General features: G+C 46.6%; 1 protein-coding gene across 2 annotated transcripts in view; it reads right to left on the bottom strand.

Annotated features, from left to right (window-relative positions):
- MYRFL (myelin regulatory factor like) overlaps positions 1 to 27,606 on the bottom strand; it is a 335,757-nt gene that overhangs the window by 55,859 nt on the left and 252,292 nt on the right. For both annotated transcript variants that reach the window (XM_075344883.1, XM_075344884.1), the window contains 2 exons: positions 23,877 to 23,964; positions 15,058 to 15,132 (listed from right to left, as the gene is read on the bottom strand). In XM_075344883.1, coding sequence (XP_075200998.1) covers positions 15,058 to 15,132; positions 23,877 to 23,964 — 163 coding nt within the window. The remainder of the gene's footprint in view (positions 1 to 15,057; positions 15,133 to 23,876; positions 23,965 to 27,606) is intronic.

Raw genomic sequence — 27,606 nt, 5'->3', positions numbered from 1 at the left:
CAGACCCGGAGCTCAGCCAGGACAGAGCTACGTGTGGTCTCCCTGAACAGAGGGCTCTTTTGCAACCGGATTCTTGGAAGAATCACCCTGTGGAAGTGGGTTCTGCCATCCCCGGTCTGCAGGACTTTGTTTTCACCGAGGATCTAACCGGACTGCAGAGCATCGCGCCCGGAGTGCATATCCAGGGGCTGTGACAACTTGACTGCAGAGCATCGCACCCTGAGTGCAAGTGCAGGGGCCGTTACCGACACAAGGGAGCCATCCGTGCAACCGCGACCTCCCTTTTTCTGCTCGGTGTGCCCCGGGACTAAGAGACTGACTAAAATCCGTTACCAGCGGGAGAAGATCAAAGGAGAAGACCGAGGAGCTGCATCCCTTCAGCGCTGCACCGGGACCCATCATTGTGAGACTCCAGGCCTGCGACGTGGGAGCGGCATCTTCTTCTGGGATAGACTGGTATGTGATTGTAGGGAAATTTAGGGAAAGTTGCCGCCATTTCTTTGTTTTTTTTCTCTTTTCTTTTTTTCTTTGCTGCGTACCCGGAAGGAGTGAAGATCCGGGGACTCCACCATACACATGTGCGCAGATAGTTCGGTTGACTGTGTTATAAATATGTTTCATAGTAAAGAAATGTTACTACCGGTAAAATCTGAGTATGGGGATTTTGTTGGAATAGAGCATACACACACACCCGCGGCCCTACCACCGGTCGCTTCATGTGGCGTAGTCGGCAGGATGTGTGACCAAGAAAATCATCCCCCGGTAGTAACTTATAACCGGACAGCTCCCCCGACGTCTATTGTCAATCAGGTGAGAAAGTTTAACGGACGGAACTATCCTGTAACTGAATGGACTGAACAACTTAAGATAGTGGGGGAAATGTATAACACTGATCCTAAGACCTTAGCAGAAATGGCCATGCTAACATTAGAGGGGGAAGCGTGGACGACAGTCAGGCTGGAGACGGTTAGGGGCCAGCGTACGTTGGATGACTTGGTGCGGGTGCTGGAGAACACCTATGGGCCGACCACATATGCGGGAACATTGTGCTATATGTTCTTCCGGCGTACTCAGCTCGAGTCGGAGGACATTCCTCAATATGCCAATGCCCTTCAAGTGCTGCTAGAACAAGCCTGTAGAAAAGAAGAACAGATAGCTAGTACGGGTGCCCGTGACCTGGTGTTGAGAGATCAGTTTGTGACCGGATTGAGAGACCCGTACCTTAACCGCTCATTGCAAGATCTACTCCGGATAAATCCGGCCTTTACGTTCGCTGAGGTCAAACAAGAAGCTATAGACCGTTCGAGGGGACCTGTCGTGGAGACACAGACATATACCGCGGCCTGCAGGTCCATATCTGGTATCGGGACTCCGAACAGCGACACGAAAGAACTGAAGCAGATGGTGGCAGAGTTGCAGAAACAGGTGTTACAGCTCACCCTAGACCAACAGGCGGGCCGGCAAGCGAGACAACAACCCAGCCGGCCGATGGGAAGATGCTGGACATGCGGCGACCCCCGCCATAGAGCAAACCGCTGCCCCCAGAACTTTCAAGTTCATCCACGGTCCGATCTACCAGAACCAGCAAGTCATGTCCCACAACAGCGGCCGCCTTTAAACTAGACGCCCCTGCCAAAGAGGCTCACTCGGCAGGGGAGGCCAAAGAGAGGGGTGTAGGAAAACAGAGCCAGCCACGGAGCAAACTTGCATCAAATAGCCCCACCCTGGAAGTATTGCTGGAAGGGATCGCCGTACAAGGGTTAATGGATACTGGGTCTCAGGTATCCACTATCTCCGAGCAGTTCTACGAAGAATGTCTAAAGCCGCGGGTTGCCAATGACCCTGATACCGCCATTAAGATCAAAGCAGCCAATAATCTACCCATTCCGGTGACGGGAGTTGCCTGGATGAACACCGAAATCTGTGGCCAAGATCTCGGGAAGAGAGGGATAATCGTGGTCAGGGAAGGCTTTGGATCAGAAACGCCCATGATTATTGGGATGAACATCTTGAAAGACCTGGATCTGGTGTTGTTTACCAAGAGGGGGCCCAAGTACTGGCAAGAAGTGACCGCACATAGGGCCACCCACCGTGCCTTTCAGCAAGTGGTCCGGACCTGCAACCTCCAGCGAATGACCGAAGAACAACTGCCGCTGGCCACGATCACCGTACCCCGCCATACTAGGATCACCTTACCGGCTGGGAAAGAGACAGTTATCTCATACCCCTTAGCACCACAAGACAGCTTGAAGGCGTGGAGGTGCTGATTGAGCCGCGCACCCCGAAGGAAGGGAAGCTGAATCCACTAGTCGCTCGAACTCTAGCAGTAGTGAGAAAGGGAAGAATTCCTGTCAGGCTGGGCAACACGGCTAACGTGAGCGTTGACCTAGAAGCCGGGACACAGCTCACTCGAGTCTACGCTCTAACCGAAGAGGTGAACCCTATGAGCCACCTCCAGTTTGTACCGTCTACAGAGGGAGAATGGACAGTGACGGTCTCTGCCATGGCCGCTGTCGCGGGTGACACCAACGCGGGGCGAGAACTACGAGAGAAGTGTCAGTTGGACGTATCCCAATACTCCAAACGGGAGGTGTCCCAGGTGGAAGAGCTACTTCAAGAGCATCAGGCGTCCTTTGCCCGGCATGACACCGACTTTGGGTGCACCACCAGTATCAAGCACGAAATCCCCACCGGTGACACTGCTCCTATCCGTGAAAGGTACCGCCAAATACCTCCCCAGCAATACCAAGAAGTGAAAAATCTCCTGAATTCCATGCTACACGCTGGAGTGGTACGAGAAAGCCAGAGCCCCTGGGCTGCACCGGTGGTGATAGTCAAGAAGAAGGACGGGTCCCTGAGGTTCTGTGTGGACTACCGCCGTTTGAATGCTTGCACCACCCGGGACTCATACCCTTTGCCAAGAATCGAAGAATCCCTGACAGCCCTGAAGAAAGCCAAATACTTCTCTTCATTGGATCTGGCCAGCGGATATTGGCAGGTACCCATGCATGAGAAAGATAGAGAGAAGACTGCTTTCATCCTACCCATGGGCCTGTACGAGTTCGACCGGATGCCCTTTGGTCTGAACAACGCGCCGGGGACTTTCCAGCGGCTGATGGAGCGCTGCTTGGGAGACTTCAACTTCGACTTTACCCTCATCTACCTGGACGACATGGTAGTCTATTCGGCCACATTTGAAGAACACCTGCAGCAGCTGGGCCGTGTGTTCAGTAGGTTGAGAGAACATGGCCTGAAGTTGAAACTCAGCAAGTGCCGTCTTCTGCAGCCCGAGATCAATTACCTGGGCCACCGGATCTCAGCCGAAGGTGTTCAGCCATCTTCAGAGAAGATAGCCGCCGTACGGGATTGGCCGCAGCCCACAAACGTCAAGGAGGTCAGGGCTTTCCTGGGGTTGGAACGGCTACTACCGCCGGTTCGTCAAAAACTTCGCCCGGCTTGCTGCACCCTTGCATGACCTGCTTCGAGGGACCACCAACAGCCCCAGAGGACGACCCATCAGCTGGGGATCCAGCCAGGAAGAGTCCTTCCAAGCCCTAAAGGGTGCCTTAACGTCTCCCCCCATCCTGGCATATGCGGACTACAACCTGCCCTTCCAACTACACACCGATGCCAGTCTACAGGGTCTAGGGGCAGTACTTTCACAGGTACAAGAAGGCAAGGAACGGGTCATAGCCTATGCCAGTCGGTCCCTACATGAGGGCGAGAAGAACCCCACCAATTATAGCTCGTTCCGGCTGGAGCTGTTGGCCCTAACGTGGGCTATGGCGGAGAAATTTGCAGGGTACCTCACGGGGACCGAAGTACTAGTCCTGACCGATAACAACCCGTTGGCCCACTTAGAAAATGTGAAGCTCGGAGTCATGGAGCAGCGTTGGATGGCTCGGCTCTCCAAGTTCAATTACAAGATCAAATATAGGGCTGGAGCTGAGAATCAAAATGCGGACAGCCTGTCTAGAGTGTCATACCCCTTACTCAACCGAGACCGGGATGAAGAATTAGAAGGGGACGAGACGCCTGACTTTGCAAAGCTTGCCCAACAGATGATGGATTACCGCCAGTTCGTTGTGGGCAAAGCTGGAACTCCAGTGGGGGTCGCCTTGCCACCCCAGGAGTGGTGCAGGCTCCAGGACCAGAACCCTGAATGGGCTCTACTCAAACAATGGGTGAAGTGGCAGCAGAAGCCTCCCGCCGATATACGGGCACGACTGTCTACCGGGACCTTGACCCTGCTCAGTCAGTGGGACCGGCTGATTCTGAGAGAAGGAGTGCTATACCGGAAGGTTCTTTTGTCGCATATGCTGGAGGAATGCACACAAGTTGTGGTGCCTGATCAATTGGCCCGTGAGATGGTGGCCAAAGCCCACAAAAGGAATGGACACTTCGGGATAGACAAGACCTTTCGGTGGATTCAACAGTCCATCTATTGTCCGGGGCTCCGCAAGCTGGTTGAAGACGTCTGCCAAACCTGTCGCACCTGTGAACTACACAAGTCCCCTGAACAGCGTGCACCTGTCCAGACAATTAAAACATCCAGGCCCCTTGAGCTGTTGATGGTGGACTATCTGCTGATTGGGACGGCGAGCAGTGGCTATCAGTACTGCCTAGTCATGGTGGATCACTTCACAAAATTCGCTGTCGCTGTTGCTACCAAAGACCAGACGGCTGAATCGGCTGCACGGGCCATCTGTCGACAGTTCATCCACGTCTATGGGTGTCCGGAGAGGTTGCACTCCGACCAGGGGGCTTGTTTCGAAGGCCGAGTCATCGAAGAGCTGCATCGGATGTATGGGATCCAGAAGTCGAGGACCACTCCTTACCACCCACAAGGGAACGGTGCATGTGAACGCTTCAACCGGACTCTACTCCAGCTGATCCACACCTTGGCCGATGATAAGAAAGACCAATGGCCCCAATTCCTTCCCGATCTAGTATGGGCCTACAACAACCAGGTCCACTCCGTGACTGGTTACACCCCACACACCCTTCTCTTTGGTCGCCCCGGAAAAGGGGTCCATGACCTGAACCTATTCCGCCCCGGAGATGATGTCTGCCATAACTACCCCTCCTGGCTAAATGCTCACCGACAGAAGATGGAGACTGTACACCGGCTGGTGAGCCAACAAATCTGGGGCCAGATACATGCTGACCCACTCCCCGTGCAAGAGCAACCCTTGAAGTTGGGACAGCTAGTCCTGCTCCGTATCAAGAAGCCACAAGGGAAACTTCGAGCCAAGTGGGAGACTGAGGTCTACCGGGTAATCGAACGCCCCTACCCCAACGGGCATGTATACCGAGTGCGGGGTGAAGACAGTCGCAGCATCCGCACTGTGCACCGAAATATGTTGCGTCCCTGCCGATCCCAGCCTGACTCCCCTACCACAGTACCCGGAGGGTGTGACGCTGCCGACACGACTGACATCACGGACGTTTCCCAGCATAGTGATCACGTCGACTCTGAGACCGGTGACCCACCTACACAACCCAGTTCTTCCCCCGGAGTGCTGACTGAAGTGGGGCGTAAAGACAGTGACGGGGAGGGGAACAACCGACCCTTGAGACGCACTGACCGCACCACTGCTGGGATCCCGCCCGGGCAGTCTTACAGGGACCAGTATGTATGGCCCACTTCTCAACCAATCCCTGTGACATCTGCAGTCATCACTGCCTGGGAACCGACGGTAGTTGACAGGGACTGCCAACCTTTAAGTGGGGGCTATGTAATGGGATCAACAATTCAGACTGCATCATCAATGTAGAAAGGGATTTGAACATTGCTTCAGCACTTGCCCACAAGGGGGCAGTGTCAGACTGTGCAATCACAGACACAGAGGTGGGAAATCCCCTACAGCTCGTGTGTTCTAACCAGGAAGAAAAAGAGCGGCAAGAGAGTACAGACCCGGAGCTCAGCCAGGACAGAGCTACGTGTGGTCTCCCTGAACAGAGGGCTCTTTTGCAACCGGATTCTTGGAAGAATCACCCTGTGGAAGTGGGTTCTACCATCCCCGGTCTGCAGGACTTTGTTTTCACCGAGGATCTAACCGGACTGCAGAGCATCGCGCCCGGAGTGCATATCCAGGGGCTGTGACAACTTGACTGCAGAGCATCGCACCCTGAGTGCAAGTGCAGGGGCCGTTACCGACACAAGGGAGCCATCCGTGCAACCGCGACCTCCCTTTTTCTGCTCGGTGTGCCCCGGGACTAAGAGACTGACTAAAATCCGTTACCAGCGTGAGAAGATCAAAGGAGAAGACTGAGGAGCTGCATCCCTTCAGCGCTGCACCGGGACCCATCATCGTGAGACTCCAGGCCTGCGACGTGGGAGCGGCATCTTCTTCTGGGATAGACTGGTATGTGATTGTAGGGAAAGTTAGGGAAAGTTGCCGCCATTTCTTTGTTTTTTTTCTCTTTTCTTTTTTTCTTTGCTGCGTACCCGGAAGGAGTGAAGATCCAGGGACTCCACCATACACATGTGCGCAGATAGTTCGGTTGACTGTGTTATAAATATGTTTCATAGTAAAGAAATGTTACTACCGGTAAAATCTGAGTATGGGGATTTTGTTGGAATAGAGCATACACACACACACGCGGCCCTACCACCGGTCGCTTAAATTGCAATCTTGGCTGTTGCGGCAGGAACCTTTCTATGTATTACTGATGTGATAAAGCCATAATCTCTGGAATAAAGCCCAGAGGTCCCCAACCTTTCTGGCCTTGAGAGCCACATTCAGGTCTGAAAGAGTATCACGAGGCACATACAGCTGTATAATCACAGCCAAAGCTTTTCTACAGAAATCACACCAAGTAAGTATACCAAGATTCAGGGGTTCCTATCTTACTCCCATTCAGATCTACTCTTTTATGAGGGGCTACTCACTAAGTCACCATCTGGAGACCTGCTCTTCTTGGCGTCTTGGACTTGGTGCTTAAGCGACAAGCTGGAAGACAACCACAAGCCACACATCACAGGCCTGCAAGCCACATGTGGCTTCCGAGCCACAAGTTAGGGATTTCTAAAGTAGACTGTATCTCCAAGATCATTATACTATATCTGTGATGCTCATTTGGGCTACTCACAAAAGTCACGATCTGGAGATCTACTCTCCTTAGCTGTTTCCTAGACTAGGGACATATGCACCAAGCTAGAAGACAACCACGAGCCACAAATCATAAGCCCACAAGCTTATATGTCGCTCCCGAGTCACAGATTGGGGACCTCTGAAGTAGACAGTATTTCCAAGATCATTATACTATAATTATCATTATATATTATCATTATATCACATGCTCATTTGTTTTTAATCATTTTTTAATACAACTATTAAAACTAGAATCTATGTAATAGATGTAACTGAAAATCTAAAATAAAGTTTTGACCCTTTCATGACCAGGATTGTTTTGGGTCTTAATGCTTAGAATAAAATTTGACCTTTTGGAATGCTGCAATCTGAAGATTTTTATTTTGTTTTTTTTTTAGTTCAACCATTTGTTTTTATTTTATAGACATATATGGTTTTCTAATTTGACCAAAATGGTGTGGATACCATTTTTTTTTATCTTGAATAGTGAATAATAGCAAAATTATACTGTTAAAAGCCTTCACCCATGCTAAATAAACACATCTCTCAACCCTATAAACTCTACAACAGTCCTATTTAAAAAAACGTTACTCCTTTCTTGGCCTTATAGCTCAAACACCTGCCATTGAACTAATGGCCCATGACTTTGCCTGCTATTTTAAGGCCAAGATTGATGACATATGTCAACAGATTCTCTCTAAAATGATATCTCCCAATCCCCCATATTCCATCTGTAACATTTACTCACATTATAAACATGCAGTGAAACCAGCTGTCATTCTTCACCTGACCAAAAGTCATCTAGAAAGTTCATCTACAACTTTCCCTTCATCTTAAAAGAACATATAGTTACCCCAATTCTTAGCAAGACCACTCTGGACTGAATTATTGGCTACAGCAGTTACATGCAATGTAGTTGTGACACTACCATTGCAGTTCGTCAGTAAAGACCAAAACAGCAACCAAAGTCTGCACCTGGGGCGGGTGAGTAAAAGCTGATTTTCATATTTTTAATAAGGTATTTAAAGTATTCCTATTTGGTGGAAAAAATTATAGCTGCCAATCCCCTTTAACGGCTTCACGCCGGCCAATTTTCTGTTTTTCGGGGGTTTTTTTGCTCCCCTTCTTCCGAAAGCCATAACTCTCTGTCAATCTTGCCATATAAGGACTTGTTTTTTGCAGGACGAGTTGTACTTTTAAACTAAACCATAAGTTTTACCATATAGTGTACTGGAAAACAGCAAAAAAAATCCAAGTGCAGAAAAAATGCAAAAAAAGTGTGATTGCATGATTGTTTTTGGGATATTTTAATCACCATGTTCACTATATGGTAAAACTGATGTGTCAGTGTGATGCCCCAGGTTGGTACAAGTTCGTAGACACCAAACATGTATAGGTTTCATTTTATCTAAGGGGTTAAAAAAAAAATCAGACGTTTATCCAAAAAGAGTGGCGCACTTTTTGTGCCATTTTCCGCGACCTGTAACGTTCTCATTATTTGTGATGTATGGCTTAATGATGGCTTATTTTTTGCATCTCGAGCTGACATTTTTAATGGTACCATGATTGCGCAGATGCTACGTTTTGAATGCCTGTTGTTGCATTTTGCGCAAAATTTGCAGCGACCAAACAATATAATTTTGAAGTTTGGAACTTTTTTGCCATTACACCGTTTACCGATCAGTTTAATTGATTTTATATTTTGATAGATCGGGCATTTCTGAATGTGGCGATACCAAATATGTGTATATTTTTTTAATGCTTTAATTTTCAATGCGGCAAAAAGGGGGTGATTTGAACTTTTAGTTTTTTTTATTTTTTTTTTAATTTTTTTAAAACTTTATTTTATTTTACTATTCCCTCTAGGGGACAATAAGGATTAGCAGTCTGATCGCTCATTCATTTCTGGTGATCACAGCTACATAGTTGTGATTACCAGAAATACTCACCTCTTGTTACAGGCAGCACTCAGCCGGGTGAAACAAGAAATGAGTTAGAATAGCTACAGGAGTCATCATCACATGACCCTGTGCTACCATAGCAACAATCAGCACAAAGTGATCACGTCACGGCGCCACCGATAGAGCTTGGTGAGTGAAGATTTACCGCAACAGATATTTAAATCACACATTTTGACAGCACGATTTAAGGTGTTCACAGGCGCGAGTGGATCATGGATCCACCTGTGCCTGCGAGGCACACATTTGCTGTACAAATCAGCAGACGTGTGCGGGTTGTCACTGGCTGCTATGGTAGGTTAGGACGTAATGTTACGGCCCGCGGTCGTTAAGGGGTTAATTATTCATAGAAATTCTGGTGTTCACTCAATTGGTCAAAAATATATATACATACTTTATGATGGCTCCCATTCAATCGCCATCTTAATTGAAACTGCACTAACTAAAACATCTAATAACATCTTGTCCGCTATATTCAATGGGCAGTATTTCAGTTTGTTAATATCTGTAGAGCTATGCATTGCATAACATACATTATGAACTTTTATGTGATTTCCTGTTTCCTTCACAAAACTCTGCTAATAGTTTAAAACCCTATAAACAATGCTGCATTTACACACCTGCACTGTCATCCATATACCAACAGATTTATACTCTTCATCAACCAGTGGCCTACAACTTTCAACTTCTATTATTACATGCTCTTCATCCATATACTATGAAACTCACTGTACAGACCAGTAGATTTGATCACAGGAGCGTGTCTCCGAACCCGAACTTAAAGGGAGCCTGTCACCAGAATATTCGCTATTAATCTAAAAGAATCCCCTTCTGCAGCTCCTGGGCTGCATTCTAGAAAGGTTCATCTTGCTACTGGCTCCCCTTTCAGACCTAAATAACAACTTTATAAAATATTACCTTTTGCTATGGTAATGAGGTTTGCTTGCCCCGTGGGCGGGCTGTATTTGGTCAGTTATCCCCCCTCCTGCCACTGTTCGCCATCCCCCAGTGTTCATTTACATAGATGAGGCCGCCGCCCTCATTTTCCGCAGTGCTCCTGAAGTCTCGCGCATGCGCAGTGGCACTATCGCGGGACTGAGCACTGTTCAAATTGTGAGCACCGGTGATGTTATTGCGCAGGCGCGAGATTATGGGCGGCGCTGTGAATGTCATCACCAGCGTCATCCAAGTACCCGCCCATAATCTCGCGCCTGCGCAATAACATCACCAGCACTCGCGATTTGAACAGTGCTCAGTCCCGCGATAGTGCCACTGCGCATGCGCGACACTCCCGGAGCACTGCGAAACATGAGGGCGGCGGCTTCATCTATGTAAATGAACACTGGGGGACGGCAAAAAAGGGCAGGAAGGGGGATAACAGACGAAATATAGCCCGCCCACGGGGCCAGCTAACCTCATTACCATAGCAAAAGGTAGTATTTTATAAAGTTGTTATTTAGGTCTGAAAGGGGGGCCAGTAGCAAGATGAACCTTTATAGAATGCAGCCCAGGAGCTGCAGAAGGGGATTCTTTTAATTTAATAGCGAACATTCTGGTGACAGGTTCCCTTTAAAGCCTAATAGACAGACATGGAGCTAACTCACAGTCAGACTAGACTTTGCGATCCATATATGGACCATAAAATACACTAGTGTGAACTCAACTTAACACTTAGTTTTCAAGCAACACTTAAAACTTCTAATTTCCTTAATAAAGCCTATATTGGATATCCATAGTTGGTAGTGTAAACAGACCCGATTACAAATATCTCTATTCTATCCTACAGTTTATAGCTATAACTGATTTAGGGTTAATGCATCCTTATTTATTATCCCCATGTAACATGCCAAGGGGTTGGTCACCTAGGACCATGTACCTAGGGGTGTCACTGTTAGCAGATAATTTAGATTGTAAGCTCTTATAGACAAGGGCCTCTCTCATATTGTCTTATTGCATGATAATTTGTTTGGACTATATGTCATTTTATTTGGTTATAGCAATAATAATTATTCAATAATTTGCAGTTGAAGTCATATTTTTCATATCGTTCCTAATGAAAAAAAATAACCCTATTTTATTGGTCATAAGAACTGTTTTATTACAGGCTAGAAAACTGCATATATCTAGCTTTCTTTAACTCCTTTCCTCCGCAGCCAATTTTCATTTTTGTTTTTGGGGTTTTTGCTCCCCTTCGTCCAAGAGCCATAACCTTTTTATGTTTTCACCCACATAGCTGTATAATGGCTTGCTTTTTTGTGGGACAAATTGTACTTTTGAATGACACCATTCGTTTTAACATTAATGTACTGAAGAATGGGGGAAAAAATTCCAAATGTTGTGAAAGTGGGGGAAAAATGCAATTCTGCCATGTTTTTTCTGTTTGTGATAAAAGTTACTCTGAATCATGATTCTACAGGTCAGTACAATCACAGAGATAGCAAACTTACATCATTTTTTTTATCTAAGTAGAGAAAAAAAATCAGAAATTGTAGAAAACAAAATGTAAAAAATGCCATAGTAACCTATCAATCGTCTGCGATTGTGTCACAGGGCGCCGAATAAAGCCAAGATGCCGCAGCTTGTTTACATAATTAACAGCTGCAGCTGGAGCTTATCCTTAGGGGCACTTTGCACACTACGACATCGCAAGCCGATGCTTGCGATGCCGAGCACGATAGTCCCCGCCCCCGTCGCAGCTGCGATATCTTGTGATAGCAGCCGTAGCGAACATTATCGCTACGGCTGCTTTACATGGACTCACCTGCCTTGCGTCGTCGATCTGGCCGGCGACCCGCCTCCTTATTAAGGGGGCGGGTCGTGCGGCGTCATAGCGATATCACACGGCAGGCGGCCAATAGAAGCAGAGGGGTGGAGATAAGCGGGACGTAAACATCCCGCCCACCTCTGTCCTTCCGCATAGCCGGCGTGAGCTGCAGGACGCAGGTAGGAGATGTTCCTCGCTCCAGCGATGTGTGCTGCCGCAGGAACGAGGAACAACATCGGACCTGTCGCAGTCGCGTAATTATGGAATTCCCAGACACCACACCGATCATACGATTAAAACGATTTTGCGCTCGTTAATCGTATCATCTAGGATTTACACACTACGATGTCGAGTGCAATGCCGGAAGTGCGTCACTTTTGACATGACCCCTCCGACATTGCACCTGTGATGTCGTAGTGTGCAAAGTGCCTCTTAGCCATGGCAGTTAGAGACAGATGCTGGTTATTTTATATAGCCATATCTGTCGCATGTGGACAGATCTAAAGCGGGCTTTACACGCTGCGATCTCGCTAGCGAGATCGCAAGCGATTGTACCCACCCCTGTTGGTTGTGCGACACGAGCAAATCGCTGCCCGTGCCGCACAACCTCGCTTAACGCCATCACATGCACTTACCTGTCCTGCGACGTCGCTCTGGCTGGCGAACCGCCTCCTTCCTAAGGGGGCGGGTCGTGCGGCGTCACAGCGAGGTCACACAACAGGCGTCCAATAGAAGCGGAGGGGTGGAGATGAGCGGGACGTAAAATCCCGCCCACCTCCTTCCTTCCGCATTGCCGGTGGAGGCAGGTAAGGAGATGTTCGTCGCTCCTGCGGTGTCACACAGAGCAATGTGTGCTGCCGCAGGAACGACGTACAACATCGCTAATAAGCAGAAAACGATTTTTTGTTTCAGGACGACCTCTCCGCGGCAAACGATTTTGACCGCTTTTGCGATTGTTTAAGGTCGCTCATAAGTGTTACACACTGCGATATCGTTAATGACGCCGGATGTGCGACACAAACACCGTGACCCCGACGATAATTCATTAACGATATCGTAGCGTGTAAAGCCCCCTTTAGTTGCTAAGCCCTCTCCACCAGCAATCACCCCTGTACTCACATAAATATATGTAATATTGACTTAAAGAAAATCTGTCACCAGGTTTTGCTCCTCCATCTGAGAGCAGGATAATGTAAAGACATAGAGCCTTATTCCAGCAATGTGTCACTTACTGAGCTGTTTGCTGTCATTTTGATATAATCAATGTTTTCTCTGCTGCAGATCTAGCAGTTATACCGAGCTCATGCATATGCTGGACTACCTGACAGCACGCCAAATAGTCCTCTAATGATAATCTCCTGCTGATTAATCAGTGATATTATCACAACTACACTAAGCAGTCAAGTAAGTGACACATCTCTGGAATCAGGATCTCTGCCCCTGTGTTATGCTGCTCTCAGATTAGTTGGCAAAAACCTGGTGAGAGATTCCCTTTAAGAAGTTTAAACAGATTTCATAATACATATGTATTATATAATGCATATTAGACCCAATCAGATTGGTGAACTTACTTTAAAAATCCATGCCAGAATTGTTGTCAAATCATATTATAAATGAGCATTTTATGAGTCCAGCTTCAGCTAGAGTGAACTTCATATAAGATTGGCTACATAATATTTTTTAAAGTAAACATACTAGTATCACCAGATCTAAGATATCTATTTTTTAACTATTTTTTAATATGTATGCTGTTTTGGATTTTGAAAATTGGTGACTGCTTAAAAGCCTTCCCGTATTCGGAGGTAATTGGAAACCACGTTTACACTCATTAAGTGTTTTAGATGTAGTCATTCTTTACCTGTATAAATATTGTAGGACGTCATCCCTTTAAGAAATTAAGGTACATGCTTTAGTGATTGTGGTTTTCATGTGAAGCACCACATTTTCTTTTTTTCTATTGCCAACGCTGATTCAGAGCTGGGTCTGTGGTAGTTTTACCTCTTCCCAACATGGCAATTTTCTACTCTTTGTTCTTTAGTTTTTACCTCTGCTTCTTCCAAGAGCCATAACTTTTTTTATTTTCCTTCCACATAGCTGTATGAGGGCTTGGTTTTTGTGGGACAAGTTGTAAGCTTTTTTTGTATGTCTTTACATTAATGGAAAAAAAAGAGGACAATTTGCTTTTTATTCAAAAACTTTTTTTTTTACACCTTATTTTTTAGTCCTCTTGGCTGCAATCGTCCAACCACTTTTACTATATATTATGATACCATAGTAAAAATCAAAGTCTCCTGTGAACTTCAGCCTCAGACTAGTCTTCACAGGAGTACTATAATAGTAAGCATTGGGGTCTTCATCAGCCCCCAACTGCCATGGCAACCCATCGGAGCGTCATATGTCAGGAAGGGGTTAAAAATTATTTTAATCAATCAGTAACATTAGCATACACTTTATATATCCTGTTTATTTCTGGAGAGGACATTAGTCTCATCCAATATATAAAATATATTATAAATAGTTCCACTTATCCCTTAGGAAATTAAATAAAAAGCATGTTAGATTGAGATAGATGATTTCCTATAACAAGGATTAATTTCCAAAACCTTTGTAAAGGAACAAGCTAAGGTATATGGTCACAGTTAAAACTAGAAGCTCCCAAGGGCATCGGTAACTTGGCATCTTCTTCATCTACACCATTGACTCATACAGCGAAGAATAAGCTTAAGGGCTCATTCAGACATCCTATTTACTCACAAGAAAAACAAACCGATTTTTGGGACCAGAATGTCATCACAATTTGTTCAACGTGTGGTTCAAGTGTCATCAGTTTTTCTCTCTCGTGAAGAAAAAAAAAAGTTTCTCACTTTCTCTATTCTGACAGTCCATGAAAATGTAATCACACTGTGGTGTCATTCGAGTGGGGTCCGATTTTTTTCAGTGATCTATAGACTTGCAATGATGATTTTGATCCAACACCTCAGATCAAAATTGGACATGTCTCCGTGATTCTCCGGACAGTACAGTCCTCAAAAAATCACTGACATATGAATGGCCCCATAGCGCACGTACCTGTGAAAGTCTATCTGTGAAAACCACGGATAGCACTTGTTTGAGAAAATTAGGCATCTAGCCCTAAAAGGAACACCATATGCAGTTGTAACAAAAATAAAATCTGTACAAGACATTTTTGGCTAACAATACTTAATCATGTTCTACAGAATAATGTAATTGTACTTACTTGATTTCTAGAGTAATCCGCATATTGGTAGGAGTGTATTTATTCACGGGTATGGCATGGAAGTAAATACCAGATCTAAAAAAAGGAAATTATATAGAAACTCATTTAATTTGATCATTAATTTTAAGGGACTCTCTAGCTGAATGCTTTTTTTATTATTAAGCTCTATGATTTATGAAAAATATAAAGGCTTCCAAATACAGAACCTGTCACCTGATTAATGCTGCCCAAACTGCCTGGGCAGCATGAATCAAAGCTTGGCTGCACGATTTCAGACAGGTATATTTTTCTTTGAAATGCTTTCTTGGGAGAAGAAAGAAGCACATTTATCTTATAAGAGGTATTGCAAAGTATGGCAGTTTGTGTTGTCCCGCAGTTCCACATATGATTCTCCTTGTAGAGGACAGAGCTGGCCAATATGGCCAAACTCAAGCTTCCAAGCATTCTGAATTAACTCCCACATGGATCACTCCTTGAACTCATGTTCTAGTCCATCTTGGTCGGTTACCTTTAGAAGCCGTAAGCTACTTGGGGTATTTCGACCAGATGTCCCTTCTCCAAACCCTGCGTTCTATGGTTAGTCCTTAAGACTGACGCTGTCCTTCACACTGGGTCTCTATCACTTTACTTGCATGTCGATTTGTCCCTCATAATGACTCTCTTTCCCAGTTTTCTTTCTCCTTCTCACTATAGGTCTCTTGCTGCATGTGGCCTTGACAATCATTCAGACCATTGGTCTGTATTAATCTGATGTTCTACAAGAAATCGTGACTTACCCTGCATTCTAGCCACATCCACTATAGGCTAGTCCGAACTATTAACTACTTCTGACTCTACAATCAGCCTAACACATAAAACACTGCTACACATTATACGTTACATCACAATTCACATGACATATTTCTTCCACAATGACACAAGACATAATTCACATTACAACACCATAATTGATGTCTTCAGGGGAGAAGACATCCCCAAGTCCACCTTCTAATGTGCCAGTTGTGACGCCCCTGACTATATCAGGGTGTCACAGGGAACTGCACCTTCTCTTTTCCTGGTGCAAGACCCACCCTCCATGGTTCCGGGTTCCTGAACATTGGTATCACTGACATCAGCACACAAATCCCAACCACACCTCACACCACACCCCGTCAGAAACAACAGTGGGTTGGTCTAGCTAGAAAAGGGCCACCCACCTAGGGGTTAGGCTGACTCCTTGGGAGGGAAGGAAGTCAGTTATGGTTTAGAGATGGAGTTGAGTAGTAGCCCTCAGAGAGTGAGGAACTGGGGAGTTGTAGCTCCCTGTGTGACCTAGGTTGGGTCGCAGACAGTGGAGGAGCTTCAAGCGCCTTGCTAATTAACCTGTGGAGGATAGTCTCTTTATGAACTTTCCCCAAGAGCTCAGAGATTGAAGGCATCAGCAAAATGAGGGGGATAGGGTTTTCCAGCTTATGCGACCCACTGAGATCCCAAGTCCCAGCCATCAAGAGCATTGCTCCACTGAACACAGGGAGCGGGACCCTGACAGCTTCAGGCCGAAGGGTCATCTAGGAACACCTACAATTGTGCATGGAGGCAGGCTCCAGACCATTAAAGCGATACCAATGGGAGCGGACACCCGGACTGGCTCCCCAAAGTGGCAGTGATACCCAGAGACTTGGTTTACTCCTGTGTCAGAGTCTGCTTATTGGTTGCATCAACAGCCTTAAGCTGGGTTTACACACTGCAATATCTCAAACAACATCGCTGTAACGTCACCGGTTTTGTGACGCAATAGCGATGTTGTTTGCGATGTTGCAGTGTGTGAAACCTATCAGCGACCCGGCCCCTGCTGTGAAGTTGTAATCGTTACAAATCGTTCAGGATTATTCCTAGGTCCTTTGTTTCCCGCTGTGCAGCATGAAGTTTCAGTGTGTGAAGACTTTGCAGTGACTTTGTTAGCAACTTCCCTTTCAAAAGGCTGCTTATCAACGTCCCCAACAACCAGCTAGGTCGCTCTGCAGGTCCGGATCGCTGTTGCGTTGTTGGCCAGGTTTGCCTGTTTGAACGCTCACCAGAGACTTAGCAGAGACTTAGGGAGGTCGCTATTGCGTCACCAAACCGGTGACGTTACAGCGATGTCCTTTGCGATGTTGCAGTGTGTAAACCCAGCTTTACAACCTGAGTGAGTAAACTGCAGCCCCTGCGCCCTGCCTGCCAAGCTAGCCTGCACAACACCATCCTCCATCACTCTTTAGAGTCCCGGGGCCCCCCTACCTGCGGAGGGAACTGTCACCTGGCTGCCCCCCACACCATCTGCCCCGGTACTCCACTCGGCAGTGGCGGTACTCCCTTCTTACCGCAACCCGCAGGTGGCATCACAAACTAATCCCCTGTAAATATTCCCCCCTTTTTATTTGAGTGGCCAATGAGCCCCGGGTCCGGGGACCCTCGAGCCACAGCAATCCCGGATCCGAGCAGCTCGTCTGTTTAGGGGCGGTACACTAATCACCTAAAATGGAGTTGGGACAAGCCGGCTGAAGGTTGTGTTAGACTAATCTTGTCTCAAGCGTTTGAGAGAAAATTATATATACTTGGCTGCAAATGTGCAACCAGGCTCTGATTCATGCATTGTGCAGTTTGGGTAGCATGAATACAGTGAAAGGATACCTATAAAAAGCTTTTTCCCTACAGAGCCCACAGACTTGTAGATACCCCCCCATTGTGAGTAATACAAAAATCTGGATAGTGTACACCAGGAATGGGAAAAACAAGGCCCGCGAGCGAAATCTGGCCTGACTTATCGAGAGAGCAGGAGTGTAATAATCATGGTCGCAGTGGTCTCTACTGCAACCGTACCTGGTGGTGGAGAGGGTGCGCTGACCCCAGTACCTACTTCAGCAGGTTTGTGTCATACGTGTGTCACGGTTGACAGACAGTCTTGTCGTGTCCGGCTGTAGAAGGTGGCAGTGTTTAGTTACACAAACTGCACCCTGACATTCTATTCTTCCTGCTGTGGTGTAAATGGTATCCTCTATATCTTCTCTACTTGGGGTTATTGCCTTACATTTTAGGATCCTGCGGATATCCTCACCTTTGAGCTGTTAATCATCACCACATCACCACTCCCCTTGTGTCCTTAAATACCTATATTTTCCCTTGGTATTTGCTCATGATACAGTTATATCCCAATACAGAGCTTGGATGCAAGCAGTCTGCTTGTAATTATCTGTAGAAACATTGTTGTGTGTTGCTGTTCCTCTCACTAAAGCGGGCTTTACACGCTGCGACATCGCTAATGCGGAGTCGTTAGGGTCACGGAATTCGTGACGCACATCAGGCCGCATTAGCGATGCCGTTGCGTGTGACACCAATAAGCGATTTTGCATCGTTGCAAAAACGTGCAAAATCGCTAATCGGCGACATGGGGGTCCATTCTCAAATCTCATTACTGCAGCAGTAACGAGGTTGTTCCTCGTTCCTGCGGCAGCACACATCGCTGCGTGTGACGCCGCAGGAACGAGGAAGCTCCCCTTACCTGCCTCCCGGCCGCTATGAGGAAGGAAGGAGGTGGGCGGGATGTTACGTCCCGCTCAGCTCCGCCCCTCCGCTTCTATTGGGCGGCGGTTCAGTGACGTCGCTGTGACGCCGCACGGACCGCCCCCTTAGAAAGGAGGCGGTTCGCCCGTCACAGCGACGTCGCCGGACAGGTATGTATGTGTGACGGCTGTTGTGCGACACGGGCAGCGATTTGCCCGTGTCGCGCAACAGATGGGGGCGGGTACCCACACTAGCGATATCGGGACCGATATCGCAGTGTGTAAAGTAGCCTTAAGTCGTCTCAGAGATAAGCTGTTCGTTCACTTCCCCCATTTGTGCTCATGGTGTCTTTTTTAGAGCTTAGTGGGATTGACTAAGCGCTCATCCATCTGTTCTTTACTTAGGGCCCAGTTCAGGGTCAGCCAGGGCCAGGTATCCTGCTCGGCGCATAGGTGTGGAACCTATCTAGGGTGGTCAGGGGAGCAAGGGGCCAGTGAAATGTTTAGTCAGATGTCATCTCCCCCTTACTAGATACAGAGTTTCCCTTCCCTGTCGCCATACGTGTGGTATTTTTCCATACTTAGCATGACAGTTTGCATCCAAGAATGCCCATCCAGCTGAAATGCACTGTTTGGTTGGCAGCTGATGTTGGCGTGCCCGTGACTGGGGGCGCATGCCAATGTCAGCTATCGGCCATTGTATCGGCTACAGAGGAGGATGCCGTGTGAATTAGAAGCCGAGGAAGGGTAGCAGAATGGGTTTTTTTGTTTTATTTTAATGCATTGGACACATTACAGGGACTATATATACCAGGAAGAGACCCATAATAAGGAAATATGCACTGAAAAGCAAAAGTATAACAATGTTTTTAACTTTTTACTTTCAGGCTCCATGTCTCACCATACACTACAGCTTTGAAAGTGCAACTGCCTTCATTTTTCAGACAATCATCTTGGCTATCTGATCCATAAATTAGACTTGCAAATATTTAGCATATGAATGGTTATGCAGATTCTTTTCATGTCACTGTCTTGTTACTGTTTTGCTCCTAAAATTCTAAGTTTCAATTTGTATTATTTTGTTAGTATTTTGTAAATCCAGCTTTGGCTTTCAACACTGCCTGAATCCTTCTGAGTATGCTTTTGATCAGATTCAAGTATGTCTCAACCGAAATCTGATCCCAGGTCTCTTTCACACATTCCCAATGTTGGTGCATACCGGTCGACTCACTTGGGTATGTATACAGCTTTTAGTTCAGTTCTACCCACAAGTGTTTGATTGGGTTGAGGTCTTTGGAATGTGGGGGGCCAATCCAGCAACTCTCCTTCATTATCAATGAACCATTTCTTTGCCAATCTCGATGTATACTTTGGATCTTGCTCCTGCTGGAACAACTATGTCATCCATTTCATTCCCATAGTATTCGAGTGTACGAAGTAACTCATCTTGTAAGATACTCACATATAGCTTAGCACTGAGACCACCATCGATCTTGGGCAAAAATAAAATGCCTTTGACTGTGAAACAATGCCATATTATGAGGCTTCTTCCACCGAACTTGACAGTTCCTTCAATTTCCCAATCCGTTAGCCCCTTTTTCCCTTGTTTCTTCCAGACCTATATGCACCCATCACAGCATAGTCTATTGACTTTTGCCTGGACGTTCACCTATTGGCTTTTGAATGGATGGACAGACTTAATTTTGTATTATTCCAACTGCCTTGGCACTCAAATGATTCAGTTTGGCAATTTTTTAGGCCGAGATACCGGTATCGATTAGCTGGATAATGCTGTTGCTCTTTTCTTGGGAAAACGTCTTCAAAGCTGCTCTATAATTCAAACCAGTGAGATTTGCTTGTGAATCAACCTAGTAACACATTGAGCTTTTAGTGAATGTGAGAACAGGTTGTAAGTTATAGTATACAAGAAGAAATGGAGTTTTCAAACACCAGGAGCAAAACTGTAACAATGCAGTGCCATGACAAGAATCTGCATAACCTATCATATGCTAAATAGTTGACATTTTGCCATTCAATGATTGTCTATAACATGAAAGTAGTATGAAGCCTGAAAGTCAAAAGTTCAAAACATTGTCACAAACGCTTTCAGTCATGACTGTATACACCAAGATGGGGAACATAGAAACCAGGATAGAGACATATACACCATGATATGGCCCAGAATAGGGACATATATACTAGGAGTGACACAATTTTACCAGGATGGGGGATATATTTTCCAGAATGGGGAATAGGATGGAGACATATACACTAGAAGGAGGTGTCATAAGTGTACCGCCTCCGTGTCAGCGGCCAAGCCGCTCGGATCCGGAACCGTGGTGGCTCGTGGGGTCGCCGGACCCATGTGGGGGGTCGCGCAGACACTCGAATTTAAAAGGGGGGAAATATGTACAGGGGGAATTGGAATTTCGTGACGCCACTCACGGTGCGTGGTAAGATGAAGTACCACCGCTGCTGTTCGAGCGCCCGGTGGCGGTGGTATGGCAGCAAGGTGTCTAACCCCTCCATGGGTAGGGGGTTTTGCCCCGGGAGCCTGGTGATGGTAGTGAAGGGGTGCCGTGGGGAAGGACAGGGATTTCTGCGTACTCACTCAGTCCAAGAATACTGACACTGACAACTTGTAAACCAGAATTCTGAGCACCGCTGCAGCAGGGAGGGAGCACGCATGGATCCGTGCCCCTTGGTGTTGCTTGTTAGCCTGTGACCTTTTCCGTAGCACTTTCTTCACTATTTGGACCCTGTAGCGTGGAACTAGTCGGGTCCCGCTCACCCGTATGGCTAACGGAGTGAGCTTGCTCTCAGGGTTCACACTTGGGATTTTCTGGACTAGATACTGGGAAGGTTCTATCCCATCGTTGTGCTAGTACCCCAACTTTGGAGGGGGTGGAGGATGAATCTTGAAGACTTCACCCTCATCGGGTAAATTACCGGGCTGCATGAAGCTACTTCCCGGCCTAGGGTCCACGTACCCCATTGTGCTCTGGCCCCTGCCCGGAGATGGCTCAAGGCCGCCGGCTGCCCTCCTCGGCAGATCCGTGCCCCTTGACACGATCCCCTGCGACCGGGGTTCCAGCTCCTACCAGGCCCAGACCAACGTCTGCCACCTAGTATTCTACAAGGAACCCAGCTCCTGACCTCCTCTCTCTTCTCCTCTCCTCACACTTCTCCTTCTTTAACACTTCTGACTCTCCCTTACCAACCCCCCAAGTGGGTGGCCCTATTCCCTTCAGGCTCCCCAATGATGTGTCTGCTGGGTGTGGTGCAAAGTGTTCCTAGGGTTTTGACTGGCTCTGCTCTTAGCAACACTGAAGGGCAGGGACCCGTAACCAAGGAGGACTTGGATACTGTGCTGAAGGGCAGATTGCACAATACCCTGTGACGACCTGATAGGTCAGGGCGTCACAATAAGCACAGGGAGCAGGCTACAGCTTTAAACTTTTAGATCAGCGCAGAGGCAGCCAATACTTAGCATAAGGTCTGGCAAAAGCAAAAGGAGCATGTCCTATCTTTGATTTAGAGCAGATCTATCTTGGACTCTGAGGTCTGGGACAGTACCCTACAACCCAGGGTGGGGCCCTTAGCCTTACAAACCAGGGATGGGGCTCTTGGCCCTACAACCCAGGGACAATGCCCTTAGCCCAACAACCCAGGGACAGCAGCCTTAACTATACATCCCAGGAACAGCAGCCTTAGCCCAAAATCCCAGGGACAGCATCCTAAGCCCTAAATCCCAAGGACAGCACTCTTAGCCCTAGTAAGTAGGGACAGCACTCTTAAACCATACAAAGCAGGGACAGAACTCTTTTTTTTACTAAGCAAGAACAGCACTCTTAGCCCTACTAAGCAGGGAGAGTGCTCCCAGCCCTACTACCCAAGGACAGCTTTCTTAACTCTACTAGGCAGAAATAATAATAATTAATTTTAATAATAGCAGAAACAGCTCTCTTAACCCTACTACCCAGGGACAGCTTTCTTAACCCTACTATGCAGAAACAGCTCTCTTAGCCCTACTACTCAAGGACAGCTCTATAGCCCTATTACCCAATAACAGCTGTATTAGCCCTACTACCTCAGAAAAGCACTCTTAGCCCTACTACCCAGAGATAGCTCACTTATAGCCCTACAACCCAGAGATAGCTGTCTTATAGCTACCTAGGGACAGCTCTCTTACAGCTGTACTACCCAGGGACAGCTCTCTTATAGCCTTACTACCAATCGACAGCTATCATATAGCCCTACTACTCAAGCCCTATTAGCCAGGGACAACATTTGCATAGCCATACTACCTAAGGACAGCTGTCATATACCCCTACTACCCAGGGACAGCTGTCGTATAGCCCTACTACACATGAACAGCTGTCACATAGTCTTACTACACATGAACAGCTTTTATAGCCCTACAACCCAGGGACTATTATCGTATAGCCCTAGTATCAAGAGATAGCTCTCATATAGCCCTTCCACCCAAGGACAGCTCTTGTAAATTACAACAACATAGAGACAACTGTTGTATAGCTCTTCTACCCATGGGACAGCTCTCGTACAACCCTAGAACTCAGGGACAGCTCTCTTATAGCACCTGGCCAGTTTGTGCATTGTAGTTCAATATCGTATCGTGTTGCACGGAGATCTGCATGAGCCCTTAGAATTACAAGCGGCTCTTTGAAGGCAACCATAATGCAGATGTGGCACTTGGGGAAAATAAGATTGACGCCTCTCCTGTAGGAGGGCGGACACACACACACACACACACACACACACACACACAGCACAGTTAGCCATTTTAACACACATGAAGTTATACACTTGTATGGCATTCTTATTGAAGGACAATCACTCAGTCAACCTCATAGATTTATCCAATGTACCATAAATGATCATTCCGTAGGACACATAGACATCTGCCATACTTTCAAGGCCCTGTTGGAAAATGCCATAAGCTTTACCCTCTAAAAGGCAAGGCAGATAAAAAACTCTTTCCATAAATACATGATGTGCATGGTGTATGATTTACATGTGAAGTCATGCTGTGCTTCCGATTAACAGAAACAGCTGTAGGCATTCTTAACCTGTCTATCCGGTATGTCTTCCTAGACTTTAATGCCTCCTACTGGCAAATTATTCTCTTGACTAGTGCCAATTGTACTAATCCTCAGATTCCAATTCCTTGGGTGACATTACCGTGTTGTCTATAACAAGGGCCATAATATGGAAATCATAGAAAGTGTTTGATACTTCTATAATAAATCAATGTTCTGACATGAACCCAGAATCTCTTACCCACACTGCAAGCTTTTTCTACAAAAGTGGCGATCTATTACTTGCTGATTTTCCACAATCTGCATAGAGCTGATTGATGTGTCAATCCCTGAAAAGACAAAGAAATTATATGAGATAAATTGATATATAAAATATGTACATTATATAGCCATAATAGTTATGACTTGTAGGTGTAAAAATGATGAGGGACGTCAGAAAACACAACTTTATGACTTAAGATTACAATTAATCACACAGACTGTACACTGATGATATCTTTGTGCTGTCTGTGCTTTTCACAGGTCCATAGACTTGTAAGGCTATGTCCACACAGTGCATCATTTCTAACCACAAAGATACAGCGTTTTTGGCCCCAAAAAACTTACCATAAATGCACCCGCGGCAATAACGCATCAAAATACGCATGCGTTTTTGCCACGTTTTTACCGCATTTTGCCCACTGCATTGTTTAAGTCAAATCTATTGACTGGAAATTCTCAAAACCGCTGGAAAAACGCAAAAAGAATTGACATGCGGCATCTTCAAAATTGCAGCCAAGATACAGACAAAAACAAATGCACAGTGTGGACAGCAAAATAGAAATCTCATAGGCTTTGCTGGGAGAAAGAAATGCATGCATTTTGGTGCATCCTTGTGACCTCAAAAACGCACCAAAAACGCAACAAAATGCACTGTGTGAACATAGCCTATAGGTGATTTTCATCAATGCCACTGATAAAAAAACTCCACTATCATGTTTTCATGATTTATTTTGCAAATACAGTTCGCAAAAAAACCATGAACATACAGTATATCACAGGAGTAAGTACACCCTTCACATTTTTGTAAATATTTAATTATATATTTTTATGGGATAACACTGAAGATATGACACTTAAGGGTGCTTTACACGAGACGACGGATCGTTTGATGCATCGTCGGGATCACGGTGTTCGTGACGCACATCCGGCATCGTACACGATGTTGTCTCGTGTGAAACCTCTGAGCGACGCAGTATCGCTCACAAATCGGGAGTCGTGTAGTCGTCGCTCAGTTTCATAATATCGTTTATTTTTACTTGTGCCGGTTGTTCATTGTTCCCGGGGCAGCACACGTCGCTCCGTTTGACACCACGGGAGCGATGAACTCTGCTTACCTGCGTCCCACAGCTCCCGCCGTGACGTCGCTGTGACGCCGAACGTCCCTCCCCATTCAGGAAGTGGACGTTCGCCGCCCACAGTGAGGTCGCTCAGCAGGTAAGTACGTGTGATGGGTGTTTCACGACTTTGTGCGACACGGGCAGCGATTTGCCTGTGACGCGCAAATGACGGGGGCGGGTACGATCGATTGTGAAATTGCACAATCGGTCGTCCCGTGTAAAGCAGGCTTTAGATACAATGTAATGCAGTCAGTGTACAGCTTATATAACAGTGTAAATTTGGTGTCCTCTAAATAACTCAACACACAGACATTAATGTGTAAACCAATGAAAGCAAAAGGGAATACACCCTTGAGTAAAAATGGCCAAATTGTGCACAATTATTCATTGTCCTCCTGATGTCACATGACTCAATAGTCTTACAAGATCTCAGGTGTGCATAGGGGGCAGGTGTGTTAAATATGCTGTTGTCCATCACACACTCTCATATTGGTCACTGGAAGTTCAACATGGCACCTCTTGGCAAAAAATTCTCTGAGGATCTTAAAAAAAGAAATGTTGCTCTACATAAACATGGCCTAGGCTATAAGAAGATTGCTAATACCCTCAAACTGAGCTGCAGCATGGCTGTCGTCCCAGAAGGAGGATTCTTCTAAAGATGATGGTCAAGAAAACCCGCAGACAGTTTGCTGATGATAAGCAGACTTAGGGCATGGTTTACTGGAACCATATTCTGTGGTCTGATGAAACCAAAATAAACTAATTTGATTCAGATGGTGTCATGCATCTTGGCAGCAACCAAGTGAGGAGTACAAATACAAGTGTGTCTTGCCTACATTTAAGCATGGTGGTGTCAGACTTCCGGGATTTCCAGTTCTCTTTTGAAAGAGCTTGCCCTCGGTTAACATGGAGTTTGCTGTTCTGTTGCCCTACTTCCTGTCCAGCTGTTTAAAAGGCCGCCTCTAAGCTTAGTCCAGTGCCTGAGTATACTGCTTGCTGTGTACTCCTGCTTTGCTGCTCTTGGTTCCTGATTGACATTTTGGATCCTCCCGAAAAACAACCGACACCGACTTTGGACTTCACTCGGACTCATCAAGCTGTGCCCGGACTCCGTCTGCCGTCTTTGGTCAGCACTTCTGCCCTGTTCCTTCCGGTTCGTAACCACTCTGGACTCTCATCTCGTGCGGACATTTTTGGGACTATACCTCTGGCCCTTTGTGTCCCGGCTGCTGCGCATTTAGGCCTTCTGGGGTGATTTCCAGACAGTCCCTGTATAGGGGTTCGCTCTTGGTGGTCTCCCTGGGGGAGTCCGGTGCGTGGCCCCGGGAATTCCCTTCGCTCCGATCCTGGAAGGTATTTCCGGTGTTTATTGTTCTACTGTGTTTTGTTCCGTTTATGTACATATCGTTGGTTACCTGTTATAAACATTTCTGCACCAAGAACTCGTCTCTGATTGTCATTGCCCTAACGCAATCGAAATCCTCAGTACATACAATAGTATTACATTATACTCAGGCCATAAAAGGATTTCGCTGGGGCAATGACTGAGACACGAGTAGATCAGCTTTTTTCCATGATTAACTCCTTGCAGCAGGAGATGGAGGCGGTGCAGACTAAACTTAGAGATGTGGAGGCACAGCTGGGCCATGATCACCAGGTACTGGGTCCGGCTATTCAGGATTTGCAAGTCAGAGTGGAGGCTCAGGAAGCCGTCCCCACTACGTCCGTATCAGCTGCCGGTATGCCTAGGTTACCCCCATTTCGTTTCAGTGGTGATCGTAGTCAGTTTCGTGGATTTGTTAACCAGTGTATACTGTTTTTTGATGTACATGCTGATTATTACCGTTCTGACCGGTCAAAAGTGTTATGTATAATCATGTTATTAACCTCACGAGCACTGGCTTGGGCTAATCCTATGATAGAGAATTGGGATATCCGTTTAAATCACCTGGATGACTTTCTGACCGCAATGGCGCAAATGTTTGATGATCCGAACCGCCGTGCTACCGCTGAATCGGCTCTCCTTTCCTTACGTCAGGGAAAGCGGTCTGTCGTTGAATACGCCACTGAGTTCAAGAGGTTAGTGGTAGACACTAACTGGGGAAACAATGCGTTATTGTCAGTTTTCAGAAAGGGTTTGTCCGGTACCATCAAGGACGAGTTAGCTCGTTCCGAATCTCCAGGGGATTTTGAACTGTTTCTCCAACACTGTGTGCGTATTGATACCCGCTTGACGGAACGTAGACAGGAAAAATGGGCAGCTGTAAACCGGGTAACCAACTTTGCGTTTCCTTCCAGAGAACCCGCTCTCAGGACGCCACGGGAGGCCGAGGACGTTCCTATGCAAGTGGACTCTCTGCAAAAGCGAGAGACCAACGAACGTCGTGAACACCGGCTCCGTGAGCGTTTGTGTTTCTATTGCGGTAAATCGGACCATTTCTTGATTGACTGCCCGAGACGTCCAAATCGCCCAAATAAGGTATTGGCAGCCATGGCAGAGTGTGACAACACGGACGCAGAGTCCGATATCTCTGAGGCAAGTGGACACCTGGATGCGGTATTTCCCTTGACTGTAATGTCAACATCACCTAA

Source organism: Anomaloglossus baeobatrachus, chromosome 4 (genome assembly GCF_048569485.1).
Source record: "Anomaloglossus baeobatrachus isolate aAnoBae1 chromosome 4, aAnoBae1.hap1, whole genome shotgun sequence".
Taxonomy (NCBI): Eukaryota; Metazoa; Chordata; class Amphibia; order Anura; family Aromobatidae; genus Anomaloglossus; species Anomaloglossus baeobatrachus.
This window is presented reverse-complemented; position numbering and strand designations above follow the sequence as displayed.